Source organism: Choloepus didactylus, chromosome 15 (assembly GCF_015220235.1).
Source record: "Choloepus didactylus isolate mChoDid1 chromosome 15, mChoDid1.pri, whole genome shotgun sequence".
In the NCBI taxonomy this organism is placed as follows: domain Eukaryota; kingdom Metazoa; phylum Chordata; class Mammalia; order Pilosa; family Megalonychidae; genus Choloepus; species Choloepus didactylus.
The window spans coordinates 82719618-82735097 of NC_051321.1; the positions used below are offsets into that span (position 1 = coordinate 82719618).

At 48.9% G+C, this 15480-nt stretch overlaps 2 protein-coding genes across 2 annotated transcripts in view; both read right to left on the reverse strand.

Moving 5' to 3' along the window:
* Positions 1 to 15480, reverse strand: part of LOC119510937 (annexin A8-like protein 1) — a 261425-nt gene that overhangs the window by 206559 nt on the left and 39386 nt on the right. The gene's annotated exons all lie outside the window — the stretch shown is intronic.
* Positions 5711 to 15480, reverse strand: part of LOC119509952 (anthrax toxin receptor-like) — a 35124-nt gene continuing 25354 nt past the window's right edge. Inside the window, exons 14-18 of the mRNA XM_037803909.1 lie at positions 13800 to 14162; positions 12910 to 12960; positions 12077 to 12160; positions 7992 to 8185; positions 5711 to 6160 (exon numbers count right to left, since the gene is read on the reverse strand). Of these exons, the coding sequence (XP_037659837.1) occupies positions 6133 to 6160; positions 7992 to 8185; positions 12077 to 12160; positions 12910 to 12960; positions 13800 to 14162 (720 nt within the window). The 3' untranslated portion in view covers positions 5711 to 6132. The remainder of the gene's footprint in view (positions 6161 to 7991; positions 8186 to 12076; positions 12161 to 12909; positions 12961 to 13799; positions 14163 to 15480) is intronic.

Consider the following 15480-nt stretch of genomic DNA (forward strand, 5'->3'; position numbering starts at 1 on the left):
TCCTAAGTAACAATACTTATTCTCGAATTAACATTTTAATAAACTTTTTTTCTCATTTCTTCCAAGAATCTTAGCATGAAAAACTACATAACATGATGCAGACCCTTTGGAAACAGTTTGGCAGTTCCTTAATAAATGAAACATAGAATTACCACATGACCCAGCAATTCCATTTGTAGATATATACCTGTTCTGGTTTGTTAATGCTGCCAGAATGCAAAATACTAGAAATGGATTGGCTTTTATAAAGGGGACTTATTTGGTCACAAAGTTACAGTCTTAAGGCCATTAAGTGTTCAAGATAAGGCATCAACAACAGGGTACCTTCATCAAAGGAAGGCCAATGGTGTCCAGGAAAACCTCTCTAAGCTGGGAAGGCAAGTGGCTGGCATCTGCTGTTGCCGGGTTGTGTTCCAGCTCCTCTCTCAGTTCCTATGGGTTCTTCAAAATGTTGCTCTTGGGGTGTTTGTCCTCTCTTAGCTTCTCCGGAGCAAAAGTTTGCTTTCAATGGCATTTCTTCAAAATGTCTCTCTCAGTTGCTCTCCAAAATGTCATTCACAGCTGCTCTGCTCCTTCCATTTGTCAGCTCATTTACATGGTTCCAGTGATTTAATTCAGACCCACCCTAAATGTGTGGGGTAATACCTCCATGGAAATTATCCAATCAAAAGTCCTGCCCACAGTTGATTGAGTCACATCTCCATGGAAACAATCAATGGGTTCCAACCTAATCAACACTAATATGTCTGCCCCCACAAGACTGCATTAAAGAATATGGCTTTTTCTGGGGGGACATAATACATACAAACCAGCACAATACCCAAGAGACTTGAAGACATATGTCTACATAAAAACTTGTACATAAATGTTCATAGCAACATTGTTCATAAAATAGCAAAAGTGGAATCAACCCAAATGGCCATCAACTGATGAACAGACAAACAAAATTCAGTGGAATCTTATTTGGCAATGAAAAGAAAGGAAGTACTGATACATGCTACAAGGAGGATGAACCTTGGAAAAATTATGCTAACTCAAAAAGCCAAGAAATATTAAGGCAACCAATTGTATGACTCCATTTATATGAAATATCCAGAAGAGACAAACCCATAGAGGCAGAAAGCAGATTAGTGGCTGCCCGGGACTGGGGAGAGTGGGGAATGGGGAGTAACTGCTTAATGAGTACAAGGTTTCTTTTTGGACGGTAAAATGCTCTGGAATTAAATACTGGTGATGATCGCACAACACTGTGAATATATTAAAAACTACTGAACTGTACACTTTAAAAGGGTTAATTTTATGCTATGTGAATTATATCTCAATTTTAAAAAAACCTTCATAATAGAAAATAGATGCTATTATCTTTTTTAAAATGCAATTTTATTGTGATACAGTCATACCATATAATCATCCAAAGTGTACAATCAATTGTTCACATCATCATATAGTTGTACATTCATCACAATTTTTGAACATTTTAATTTCTCCAAAAAATAAAAATAAAAGTAAAAAAGAATACCCAAGACACCTCATAACTCTCTTCTCCCCCTATTATTCATTTACTTTTTGTCCCCATTTTTCTACTCATCTGTCCATATACTAGATAAAAGGAGTGTTAGCCGCAAGGTTTTCACAATCACACGGTCACATGGTGTAAGCTACATAGTTATACGATCGTCTTCAAGAATCAAGGATACTGGGATGCAGTTCAACAGTTTCAGGTATTTACTTCTAGATGCTAATATCTTACCAGAGAAAATCAACTTCCAAAATAAATGTTGATGATTTTTGTAATCCTTTAAATACGTAATTGTTATTTTGATAAATTCATTACAGATATTTTCAAAATTAAACTTTTTTTTCCATTAAAAAGCCCTTAAGATTTTCTCTTTACTAGGAATTCTCAAAAAAAAACTCTTAGTACCAGCTTTGAAATGCTTAGTTTGCCAGGATAGGAACTGATTTTATATAATGTCTAAACAATTCAGGTGAATTTTTAAATGGGCAGAATGTTTGGTTATATTTGGCCTCCCAATGCCTTATGTTGAATTTTAGTGCAGGACAGGAATGTGCTTGTGTCTAATGAACAAGATCAGCAAAGCATGAGAAGTTTTTAGATACCAGAATGTTCCTGGTCTGCTTCAGCTCTCATGGACCTCTCCCCGACATTCTTTCTTGGACATTCTACAGAGAGGCAACATCAGGAAAATGCCATGCCAGATGCAGTAGCAAGTCCATGAATCCATTTTACCTCAAATACAATAGGAAAAACCACTTTTGGTGAATCTGATTCAGGCAAGGCCAAATTCAGTCGCCTCCATCGCTCTTTGCCTATTGTTCATTCCCTACACTCCTGGCTGCACTTGGAGGGGTGTGAGCCGAGTAGGCTCTGGAGAGACATGAATTAATTACGCAAACTATCAGTTCTAATAATTGCTTCAATTTAAAATAATAACATTTGTTTTGGGCCTAGGCACACCAGGCAATGAACTAGATGCTTTATACACATTACTCATTTTTGCATCACGATACTTGGGTCGCAACACTAGTAAACTTGAAATTCACAGTTCAAACCATCACCTCAGACATATCGTTATTTTTGCCAAAACCTCCCAAGTGTGGGCTGCAAAGGATCTGACTGTCAGTTTAACTGGCAAACATCCATACTCTTTCTTGGATAAGGCTCCTAAAATTTTAGGGAATAAGACAAGAAAAGGTGCTTGAAAAGAACATTACTGAAGAATGTAGGGAAGTGTCTGTGAGAAGCATGCAACGCAGTGTGTGCCTATGAGGAGCCGTGCCCTGGCTGCCTATTTCATATGCATTGTCACCTAATTGTTACAATAAACCTGGAAGACAATATTAGTACCTACCTTTTCTTTTTTTTACATAGGAGGGAACTGAAGCCTAGAGAAACCTGTCCAAGGTTATGGAAGACAGAGTTGGGATTATAATCAAATTCAGCCCATCAATAAATATTTATTTTCTACCAGGTACTGTCAGAGGCACTCCCTCCTCCCACAAATCATACCATTCATACTGAACCCATTTTCTTTTTGCTTAGGGGGCAAATCAATGTGAAATTGAAAAATCTCAATGGGGTTTTTATTCCATAGGCTTTGTTTTCCATGACCATCCAAAAGTTGACTGCCACACACACACACACACAAAATGAACAAACTTCATGGTAAATGTGAAAATATATCCAATTACGACCTACATGCATTATTTTGGACACAATGCTAGATGGAGAAGACCGTTTTGGGAAAGACAGCTAGTACCACAGTTTCTGGAGAATGACTTAAACCTTAACACCTTCTATGAAGCTTTTGAAGGTATGTCAGATTTTAAACAGTGAAATTTCAAAAAGAACAGGAGAAGTCAGCACCAAAGCTAGTTTAACATTAATAATAAGTGATCTAATAAATAGGCCTATGTTTGCCCGGTCAGGTTTTGCTTAACGTCACCTGGAAAGCTGGAAGGAAACTGGTTTTAACTTCCATACAATCTGTATAATGACATCATTTTATCAAAAATGTAGCTGAACTCAGCATAAGACTGAAATAATTCAAACTGAAACCAGATCTTTCTTTTCCAACAATCTTTCTTACTTCATTCATGGTCTAGAATTAAAGACTACCTCCCTAAACAAACAAACAAACAAAAAAGATGGGTGAGTGGTGACTGACATTCATTAAAAGGCTTCTGTATGCCAAGCACTTCATGAATTTTCTCATTTAATCTCACAGTGCCCTGCAAGATATTATCCTTGCCTCATAGAGGAAGAAACAGAAGCATCCAGAAGGAACTTTCTAATGTCACTAGCTAGTTAAAGGCAGAGCCAAGCTTTAAACTCAGATGTGAGCTATTATAATGTTCCACAGCAGCTTAACTTCTAATATATAATAATAACAATAAAGGAAATTAACTAGATGGACTCTAAGATCTCTAAACACTGGAGTTTTATGACAATCTAATCTTACAGCAGGGAAAGCAGGGTAAAATAGTGATTTGGATTACAAACTGCTTTAAAACCTCAAATGTACCATATAGTGATGGTGACTTCTTAAAAATTCCTGGAAAGGTCACTGTGACAGAGCATATAAAACATCTTGAAGTCAAACTACTAGGCTTCCCAGTGGCTAACAGAATTCAAACAGAGTCAAGAGGCTGTCTTGGAGGTTACTCCTATGTAAGTTTCACCTAGATATGCCAAATGCCCACAGTATAATAAGCCCAAGTCAACAGTGGTCCCAGATCCCTATCTGAGACGCTATAAAACTTTCACTCACTAAGTTTATTCTTCAGAAACTTAAATCCCTCAGAGAGCTCCTATGCCAGCTAAGTCCCAAAACCCAGAGGCAATACTCTTCAAGAATAGCAACTAGATGTGTCCCCATTTGCTCATAAAGTTGACACCCCTTTTCAACATGAACAGGTTAGGGTGGTCACTGCCTAGACATCTCTGAAGATGGGGAAAATGATTAAACTAGAGGAAGGGGTAATAACAGACAAGCTGGAATTTAACAAAGGATTATGAATACTGAATCTCTATATAATTTTCTTTTTCTTAGTTGCCATGGTATTAGAATAGCTAAAAAGAAAGAATTGAAATGGTGGAACTGTAACCCATAGCATCCTTTGAAATTTGTTCTATAGTTACTTCTTTTTTTTTTTTTAATCTTCATTTTATTGAGATATATTCACATACCATGCAGTCATACAAAACAAATCGTACATTCGATTGTTCACATTACCATTACATAGTTGTACATTCATCACCTAAATCAATCCCTGACACCTTCATTAGCACACACACAAAAATAACAAGAGTAATAATTAGAGTGAAAAAGAGCAATTGAAGTAAAAAAGAACACTGGGTACCTTTGTCTGTTTGTTTCCTTCCCCTATTTTTCTACTCATCCATCCATAAACTAGACAAAGTGGAGTGTGGTCCTTATGGCTTTCCCAATCCCATTGTCACCCCTCATAAGCTACATTTTTATACAACTGTCTTCGAGATTCATGGGTTCTGGGTTGTAGTTTGATAGTTTCAGGTATCCACCACCAGCTACCCCAATTCTTTAGAACCTAAAAAGGGTTGTCTAAAGTGTGCTTAAGAGTGCCCACCAGAGTGACCTCTCGGCTCCTTTTGGAATCTCTCTGCTACTGAAGCTTATTTCATTTCCTTTCATATCCCCCTTTTGGTCAAGAAGATGTTCTCCATCCCACGATGCCAGGTCTACATTCCTCCCCGGGAGTCATATTCCACGTTGCCAGGGAGATTCACTCCCCTGGGTGTCTGATCCCACGTCGGGCGGAGGGCAGTGATTTCACCTTTCAAGTTGGCTTAGCCAGAGAGAGAGGGCCACATCTGAGCAACAAAGAGGCATTCGGGAGGAGGCTCTTAGGCACAACCATAGGGAGGCCTAGCCTCTCCTTTGCAGCAACCGTCTTCCCAAGGGTAAAACCTATGGTAGAGGGCTCAGCCCATCAAACCACCAGTCCCCTACGTCTGTGGTCATGTTAGCAACCATCGAGGTGGGGTAGGCAAATACCCCTGCATTCTCCACAGGCTCCTCAAGGGGGCATATAGTTACTTCTTAAATGGTAATTTGAAAGCTATCAACTTTGTATATATGTTGTATTTCACAATAAGGAAATAACTGAAACGGTAGAACTGTAACCCATAGTATTCTTTGAAATTTGCTAACTACTTGTTAAATTGCACTTGGAAAGTTATTACTTCTATGGATATATGTTACATTCTACAATAAAAAAATATGATTTAAAAAAAAATACTAGGCTTCCAAGTAGAAAAAATAAGAAATAAATCTAACATTTCATATTATCAACAGAGAACCAAGTTTAAAAAAAAACAAACAAAAACTAAGTCTATTCTAAAATGAAGGCATTTAAAATACAGCAGCATTCCCCAGGGTCCCTTCCATGGAAACCTAATCTCTATTTAACTATTGAAAGATAACGAGGTCCTGAGTCAAGTGAGTTTGGGAAGCGCTGGACTTAAGGTTAAACTGCTTCTTTGCTGGTTAAGAGAGTGGAGTCCTGTGGAGTGCTTCAGCCTGGCTCTTCCGCCCACAGGCCTGACCGGGTGACCTTGGGCCGGTCATTTCAGCACACTGGGCCTCGATTTTTCCAGCTGTAAGCAAAGGAGATAACAGTGGGAGATGGAGTTATCGTAAAGGCTAGAAAGATTAACATGTGGGGACCTGCGTAAAGAGCCTTAGAATAATCGGTATTCAATAAACATTAAATTATTGGCAGTAATGTAATTTCTCCTTCATTTACATGATATAAGTTAATGTTCACTGTGAATAGCCAAGGGGAAAGGGGGGGGGGGTGTATGCAGTTTCCCAAACTTATTTACTGATGGAACCCACCTTTCCACAAGAAGTCTCCCTAAAGAAGATTAATGTCTAAAAATCACACTGAGAAACAATGGAGAATTCCATCACCAAAATAAAATCTGTTGTTAAAAAAGGTGAAGTTGCTTTTCCTTAACTCAAGTTTTCCTTAACTCTTATCTGCTACCATCTCTCTTTGAGCTAAAGCTCTAACAGATGACAAAGAAAAAAAAAAAAAAAGCAGTGTGGGGAAAATTGGTCTAGTGGTTAAAAGAAGTGAAAATTGTGAAATGTGATTTCTTTAAAATATCTATTATTTTGCGAGAAGACACGTTTAAACATGTAATGAAGTCATATTTTCTGTTAGCAAAATTGTTCCTACTTTGTATCATAAATATCAGTATTTCCTAGTGTTCAGGAAGAATACCATGCTTCAAGATTCTAAATGTCCCTCAACCTGAATACGTCTGAAAGCGTATTTTAAATATGCCAATGATTACTGTAGTGTAATCTTTGGTTTTAAGTCAGACATTTTGGGAGAGGTAAAACTTTTCAAGGACTATTTTACACCTTTATGAAGTGATATATTGGTTACTTATGAAAGCAGATGTTTAATAATATGCGACATTTCAGCAGAGTGACCTAAATATTGCAATGTGATTAAAGTTACACATCTTGAAGGAGATCATGAGTCACCCATTCTACTATTCCTAAGTCTATATTCTATCCCATCGGGCCTTGGACCTTTTTATACTCCCCCTCAACCTGATCAAACTTTGCAAAGGCCTGAAGACTTCATGATTTCTCACCCCGGTTTGTACTTGGGGTTGCCTCTACCTTCCCACCCGCCCTTTAAAAACAAGCTTGCCAAGGCCAAAAGATCAAGTGAGTGCCAGTCGCTTCTACCCATGCCTTCCTCCTCCCTCAGGGCTGAGCCTTGGCAGAAAACAGAGCCGTCCACAAGAGGCTGGAGGGTGGGCCCCAGAGGCAGGAGCCCCAGTGGCCCCTAAAGGCCGGGGGGCCTGCCCCACTGTTTTGTGAGGAGGATGATCGAGACCCTCCAGGACAGACAGCAGTATCTGTCCATCTGTGGCATCCACTGGTCTGATTTTACTGTCATCTCTGCCCCTCCCCACACTGGGCTTGCAAAGGACCACAACCTTCATGCAAAGACCCCCACAAGTGCCAGGGAGAGTGCCTGGAGGAAGGGTCTCCCCTCCTTCAGGCAGCACACCTGGGAGAAGAGAGACTGCCCGGCCTCCCCCAGACCCCAGCTCACTTGCAGCAGGCAGTTTCTCAAGGACCACAGAGATGGCCTTTAAACCAAACCCACCCCCACCCCCACGGCGGGCAGGCCTCAGCAGCACTGGCCGAGCAAGGGCCCCCCCAGTGTGGTCCTTGCCCACCATCTTCAGTCCCAGACCAGGGGCCCCATCCTGCCCCACGTCCTCACACACCTTCAGTCCTTCCTGATTGTGGACTTAGAACCTGTCAGGTGCGCAACACTCAACAAGATCTGAAAACCAAGGCTGTGCCTGCTCTCAGGGTAGTCTCCATTTTGGTGGCTGAATAGTGGCCCCCAAAAATGACCAGGTCCTTATCATGCAAACCTTGAATGTACCTTACATGTCAAAATGTGGGGAGCTGGGAGGGATGAGTGGCAGTGTCCTGGAGGACTGGGGGCAGGAGCGTGGAGAGTGGCAGCACGGTGGGCAGGTGGGGAAGGGCACTTGCTCGCGGCAGGGTGGAAGATGCAGTCTTGGGGCGCAGACCATCCGCATGTATGGTTTCCTCACTGGGGTGAAGGAGAGGCACCTCCCCTGTGGGGCGGAAGAAGAGACAGAAGGTCATGGAGAAGCCATTCCATCTGGGAGCAGAGGTTGTGGTTCCCTTGGTCCGGGGGGCTGGCTCGGGACCCACCTGGACCATAGAGAGGGACTGCAGATGTGGGGAAATGCAGGATCTTGAGACAGGGGCAGAATCTTGGACTTCTCAGGCCCTAAATGTCATTGCAAGGTCCTTGTAAGAGGAAGGTAGAGTGAAGTTTGACTACATGACAGCAGAAGCAGAAAGAAGCTGGGAGCAGAGAGAGACCTGAAGATGCTGCAGTGCCAGCTTTGTAGATGGAGGAAGGGGCCATGGAAGGCATGGAAAGAAGCTGTGGAAGCTGGAAAAAGCAAGGAACAAGCTTCTCCCCTGGAGCCTCCAGAGGGAAGGCTGCCCTGCTGACTCCGTGATCAGCCCAGTAAAGCCATTTCAGACATCTACCTCCAGAACTGTAAAACCGTAATTCTGTGCTCCTCATACCACTAACTTTGTGTCATTTGTCACAGCAGCCATACAAAACTAACACACTTGCTCAGAATGGTCAGGCAGAGAAACCACAATACAATCACAGCCCTCCGAGACATGGAAGGAAATGCCACATGGAACCATACAGGATTCCTTGTGGACTTTCTGAATTGTACACGTCATTCCCGACACCACCAAGCATGCATTGGGGTGGGGGGTGGCTTTCAGGATCTCCTTGATGATGGTCAGTGCTCAGATGCAGACACCAGGGAGGGGAGAGTGAGTCCCACCTCAGCCTTTTGCCAACAGAGGGACCTGGGCAAGTTTTAAAGCCTCAACGATTTCATCTGCAAGATACTGAGCAGTGGCTGATGGGCCTGACAAGTGTGGTGATGATAATTTGATGGCAAGGGCCTTGTCTTCCATCCAGAACAGACTCCGCAAAAAGCAGTCTTTACATCCAATAGAGGAGGCTGGGGGTGGGGACGGCGGGTGCAGGAGGTGGGGGGTTCAGGATACATGGGCTGCCCCATCCTAAAGGCGTCCTGTCCACTCCCTGGTCGGGGCTTTGCCTGCACTGGGTGGCCTCAGGCCTGCTCCCTGGGTCCTCAGGGACCCACCAAACAGAGCTGTCAGGAAGCCACCCTGACCCCGCCAAGAGACATGGCCCTTTCCACTCTGAGTGTCTGTCCTGGGTAAGCGTCCTCTCTGCTGGCTGCTTCTGTACAGATGATCCGGGACTGGCCCAACAGAAGCCCTAGGAGCCACTGGCTCTATGGACAAATGAAGGGGCTGGGTTCAGCAAGTTACTTAGCCTCTTAGAGACTGCTTTGCCATCTCTAAGATCGGGCAAGTGATTCCAAATGCTGAGTGCCGACCCCACACTCATTCTCCCTGCCTTCCTTAGTAACAGAAACCTGATTTTGTCAGGGGAGGCAATGCGCTTAGCTATAAAATGACATTTCCCAGTTGCCCTTACTGAACAAGGTGACCACATGAACAAATGCTGACCAATGGAATGTGGATAGGGTGTTGTTGGGGAATGCCCCTGAGAAATGCCTTAAAATGTGGCTTTTCTCATTGGGGCAGCCCCTTTGCCCTTGTCCTCCTCCTTTCTGCCTGGAAGAAGAATGTGATGGCTGGAGCTCCAGCAGCCATCCTGCAAGCACAAAGGCAAACCAGGGGCCTGAACTGTGAATGGAGAATTGGTAGGTTTTCCCAAGGCTGGGCTCTGGGGCTTAGTCACTTTTTAAGGCTCAACTCAAACTTCACCTCATCCAAGAAGCCCTTTACCCTCGTTTCTAAGCAAAATTACTGCCTCTCCTTGGCCTTTCCAGTTCTACCCAGCAAACAAAACGTTTCTCCTCTAGCACCAATCCTGAGTTCTGAGACTCTTCACTGATCTGTCCTGGGGGGCTGTGAGGCTTGGGACTGGCCTGATGGGCACACAGCCCTCTGGATTTCTTGCTGAGTCCGAGGCTTCAGCCTGTCACATTGACAACCAGGCTTCCCTTGGGCCAGCCCAGTGAAAGTCAGAACACAGATGCAAACCAGTCTCCTCCAGAACAAAACTTCCTAATTCACCTTCTTCTCTTTTGTGCTCTGACAATTTCTTAAAGCGCAGGTTAGAGACCGTGGGGTCATTATGCCCAAATTGAGCCAGGGTACGAAAACCAGAGAGCAGAGGCCCAAATGACAGCCAGAGAGCAGGGCCCAATTAACGATGTGTTCTTGGGTCTGCCCGTCCTGCATTTGGTGCATCATGCTGTAGCTGTATCACCCCCAGCATCTATGGCTGGAGGGCTGGGAAGTACTCCACAGGATGCTTGCAGGGTGTCAGTCTGCCCCAATCTCATCTGTGAAATGGGACCAACCATCCCTGCAGTCCATGTGGGAGCTGAGGGTGGGCTGCACCTCAGTTCTTCCCATGGCTTCCCGGACTGTGGGGCCATCTGAGCTCCTTCACTCCCCAGGCTTGTCTTTCCCGTGCTGCTCAGAGTCCGTCTGATGGCCCTGTCAGCTGTCTGTCCATCCCCAGGAACCCCTCCAGGCCCTTCAGGTGCTCCACTGAGCGTGCAAATTCCAGGCTCCCCGGAACCTCTTATTCATGCATCAAATGTCCCTCGGTGGCCAAAACAGCCCTTCTCAAAGGAGCAGGAGGGCAGAGAGGCTGAAGGATGCCTTCCCTTATGTGAGGCTCTCATTGGACCCCTCAGAATTTTCAATCCTTAGTGACCCAAAAGACAGATCACAGCTTTTCTCCCAGTGTAGCCACATAGTCAAAAAGAGAACAAAACTTGAATTTAGTAAGTCCGTTCTTAACGAATCTGTGACACCTGAAACCTGACAACATTCTCCAAAACCACCCGGAGCAAAGTCCGACCCAGTGGAACCCTGGGAAGCACCAAACCCCTTTGGGGAACTGCACCCACTTCATGGAGAGGAAAGCCAAGGCCAGAGGTGGGAAGGGTTTTCCTCAACATGAATCTCCCCAATATGATGACAAGACCGATACCTTGCTCAGTGTCACTTTCTAGGTAACCTTCTCTTTAAAATGACCTGAGGTTTCATTCAATTAATATCTTTTTTAAAGATAAACATTTTTGCTTTCATGATATACATGCAATATCTGCCACTGTAAAGAACCTGGACAATACAGAAAAATAGGAATTACTAATTTTCTGACCACCCCCAAACAACCACTATAAGCATAATTCTGAATCCTCTGGATATAGGCAAATTATCTGATCATTTATCAGCAATCCCTGCTTTTGTGATCTCTATTTCCTATCTTACCCTTCTTCTACTCCCCTCCTTCCTGCTCCTCTCCGTTTCCTCTCCTCCCCATCCTCCCCTCCTCCCCATCCCCACTTCTCCCCCCCCCCACCTGCTAGCATTTGCCACCATGCTGAGCGGGAAGCCAGCTGCCCCCATCTGGGTTGAAGGAGGAGATGGCACGGTGGGGCTCTGGGCCTCACTCTGCCTTAAAGGGCCACGGTCGGGGTCGGGCAGCCAGGACACTTCTGGAGAGTACGGGTGCTGGCAATGGCGGTTCAGGACTTCTCTTTATTTCTCTGACCTGGTCAGCCCTCTGTGTGACTTGTCTGTTTTTCTCTCCACCAGGTGGCCCAAGTTTGGAACCTGAGGCACCGCAGAGCTGAGGACAGCAGCACCCGTGGGCCGGCTGCCAGCACCCAGAGACCAGGTGGGGGTGGGAGGAGCCAGGCCCTGGGCACCCTCAGAGCACCTGGGGGCTCGACCCTCCTGCTTTGGTCCATCCCCAGCCCCCAGCCCCCAGGGATAGAGTCAGGACCCCAGGACACTCGCCTGCCCCTAGCACAGCCTTCCAGCCAGGCCTGTGCACCCTGAGCCATCACCCTCTCCCCTGCCCCAGCCAGGAGTGATGGGCACCCTCCTACCTCCGTGTGCCTTGGGTGGCTACTTCTGGATAATCCACAGCAAGGGAAAATCATGATGGGACACTGCGGCCCACACACTTTCTCCTGGGAAGAGAAGCACAGTCGTCTCTCTGCTCCTGGTGGACGGAGCTGGGGTTGCCCAGTGCTGCCACTCAGCAAATGTTTGTGGGTGAATGAAAGGACAACTGCGTGAGGGGTGAGGGGTGAGGGGCCCAGGATTCCCAACAAGAAGCCCCCAGGCCACAGGGAGCACCCTCTGGGGCAAACAAGTCAACCCCTCTGGCTGTGCACGTGTGGCTCACCCCCCAAATGCCAGCAAATCTCTCCTGCAGGCCCCACAGGCTGACCCCCGTCAGGCCCCTCCACCCTCCCACGGGACAGGGAGTAAGACAAGAACACGGCAAGAGCTGGGAGCTGGGTCCTTGGGACCTGACGCTCCTTTTCCAGAACCTCTCCTGCGTTCGGTAAGCTCAGGAAGAACCATACTGCCAACCACCCGGGTCCCCAATGTCCCCCTTCTCTCAGGAGGGATGACGCAGACCCCCGAACAGGCCTGCCCAAGCCACCCCATTCCATGAGGAGGTCTGAGCGGGTGTGTCGGGAGCCTGGGAAGGGGGTGTCTGGCGTTGTCACTAGGAGGCCCTTACTGCCTCGCCCTGCCCAGGGCCTCTCCCTGCCCCAGGCGCCTTCCTCTTTTTTCCAGCTCTTTGCACAGGGAGGTGGGAGCCCTGAGGACAGCAAGTGCAAACACCTCTGCAGGCCACAGGAGCTTCTCTGGAAGGCTCTGTGCATATCGGACCGGCTCACAAGAGGACGGCGAAGCCTCGACTTACCTTACTGGGTGGCGGTGGTGATGGTGGAGGTGGCCGGGGTTCCTTTTCAGGCTGTAATGTTAAAAAGACAGACACCCAGGCTGGGAGGCACGGTGGGGCTCGGCCTCAGCCCCTGCGGGTGGGACGGGAACTTAATCTGGGCCCGTGGGACAAAGGTGGCTGCCTGTGGTGCTGCGGCCGACGTGGCTGCCTCCGAGCCTCGGTTTCCCTATTTGTCACAGGGACACAGCCCTTTCCTGGAGGGCTGGGGGCATACCAGGCAGGCTGAGGGGCCCAGTCCCTGATGGAGGCACAGCACCCAGCAGGGTCATTGTCAGCCCAAGCATCCTGTGGAGACGGGACACTGCCCCTGTCCATCTGTCCAGCTTCCTGCCTGCCCCGTGCAGCCCTCACAAGCTGTGATCCCTTCGGGGACAGTCCCCTACCAGGCTTTCCCTCCCCACAGCTCCTCCTGAGCAGAGACTGACTGCTTATCCTCTGTGGGTGCCCTCCCCTGCACACCCTGCTCTCCTCTTTCTTCCTCCAGCTCTCGGGGAATGGTCCCCCAGCCCCGCTCACAGGCCTCTGACCCCTGACCCCAGGGGCACGCACCTCTGTCCCCATGCACCTGCTCTGCTCCACGCTGGCCACTTGCCACCCCCCAGGAGGGTTGAGTGTCCCCATCACCTACCGTCCAGACCCCAGACTGTGGGCACCGGGACAGGCCTGGCCCAGCGGTCAGAGCATCCTCAGGATGCCCCGTGGCAGGCAGAAAAGGAGGCCGGGAGCAGCCCGGGTTCCCTGTGGGCTCCAGCGGGGGGAGGATGGGGTCTGTGCCTCAGGGGTTCCTGGGACCACCTGGGACCCGACAGGACCTGCCCACAGAGGGTACACCTGGGGAGGGCACCCACCTGCCTGCACAGGTAACAAAGGCAGAACAGCAGCAGCAGCAGGACCAGCAGCGCGGCCGAGCCAGCGACAACCGGGATCAAAGGAAACTCCTCCGAGACGCTGCCGCTGTGCTCGCTGCTGGGTATTACATGTTCTTCATAGACCACCTCCTCCTCCTGGCCACCCTCTGAGCTCTCCTCATCGGCGCTCTCCTCAGCAACCTCACCATGTTTCACGGGAGGACTTGCGGGGAGGTCTTCGGGGGGATTCTCAGGGGGCTGGTTGGGGGGCTCCTCTGCGGTATTAGCATGGAGGCTTGGATTGTTCGGACGGCCTGGGCTCGAGCCGTCACCCCCGCTGGGCTGGCTAGCAGGACTCTCTCCCTGTGGAAAGGCCCCGGTCACTGTCCAGCTGGCTGGGCAGAGAACAGGGGTGGCCAAGGACTGGGCTGGGTCTGGGGACCCCCTCCAGGCTCCCACCCGCTGGCATTCCACCTGACTCCCCCACTCCCCACCTCCCCTTCTCCTCATGATGCCCACCTAGAGGGACCACCGGGGTCTAGGAGGCAAGAGCCGGGTGCCGGGATAGTGGACACTGCCTCTGGCCCTGATCCAAGCCCCTGCCCCAGAGCCCTGCAGGGACGAGCTAAGAGACCCAACCCCAAGTGTACACCTCGGCTGACAGTGGAGGGGGTTGTGAGGACACAAAAGGTACAGGGACACAGATGAGTGAGGGATAGGCGGTTGGAGGTAGCTGAGAGGCCTGGCACGGACAGCGGGCCCTCTCCCCATGTCCCGTAGCCCCTCCTGGCTCTGCAGCCTTGGGTGACGCTCCTCGGGCCCACTGAGCCTCAGGGTCCCTCCCTTCCTGGGGAAGAGGCCGGCCCTGCTGGAGGGCGCGTGGGAGGCTGAGGGAGGGTCCACAGGAAGCAGATGCTGAGCCAGGGTGTGGGGGGGCTCAGGAAAGGGCAGGCTTCTCATCGTGGTTATTCCCCATCAGGGGCCTGGGCTGCCCGCCAGAGGTGAGAGGCAGGGAAGCCCCCTCCAGAGGCAGGCTGCCTGCGGGGAGAGCCCCGGGAACCCCAGCCCCAGGGTGACCCCTGCCTCTGTGCAGGTGTGGGTCCAGGGCAGGCTGGGGGGGGGTCCTGCTGGGCAGGGGTGGGGATGCAGTTTGCTGGTCTGTGAGTAGGTGAGCAGGGACTAGCGAGGGAGGCACGGGGGTCTGTGTGCAGGTTGGGAATTGTTAGCTGATCTTTGTGTCCCCAGGGTTGGTCCCAGACCCAAGGCAATGGCATCAGACCCCCTGTCCTCCACCCACTCACCCCAGCCTCACATTCCCCCACCCAAGGTCAACTGCCCAGGTACGAGATACCCACTGGACATGAGCTCTGGATGGCTGACCCCAGTGGGAGCCCCTTCCTGCCCGGGCACCTCCTCCAGAGCCAAGCCCCAGTCCCTTTCCTCTGACCCGCTGAGCCCCCCGTCGAGCGCAGGGGAGAACCTTCCTGCAGGGCTCAGGGACAGTGAGCAGAGGGGGATGGCTGAGGAGCCCGGGAGAGGAGGAACTGGGCACATCTGCACGATGGCAGTGGGCGTGGACCACATAGGCCCGGGAGGTGGGCGAGAGTCGGCCCATGGCAGGGGCACCAGCTCATGGCTCTGCACAGCCTGGGGGGCAGGGTTCAGCGGGGGCCCCTCCTAG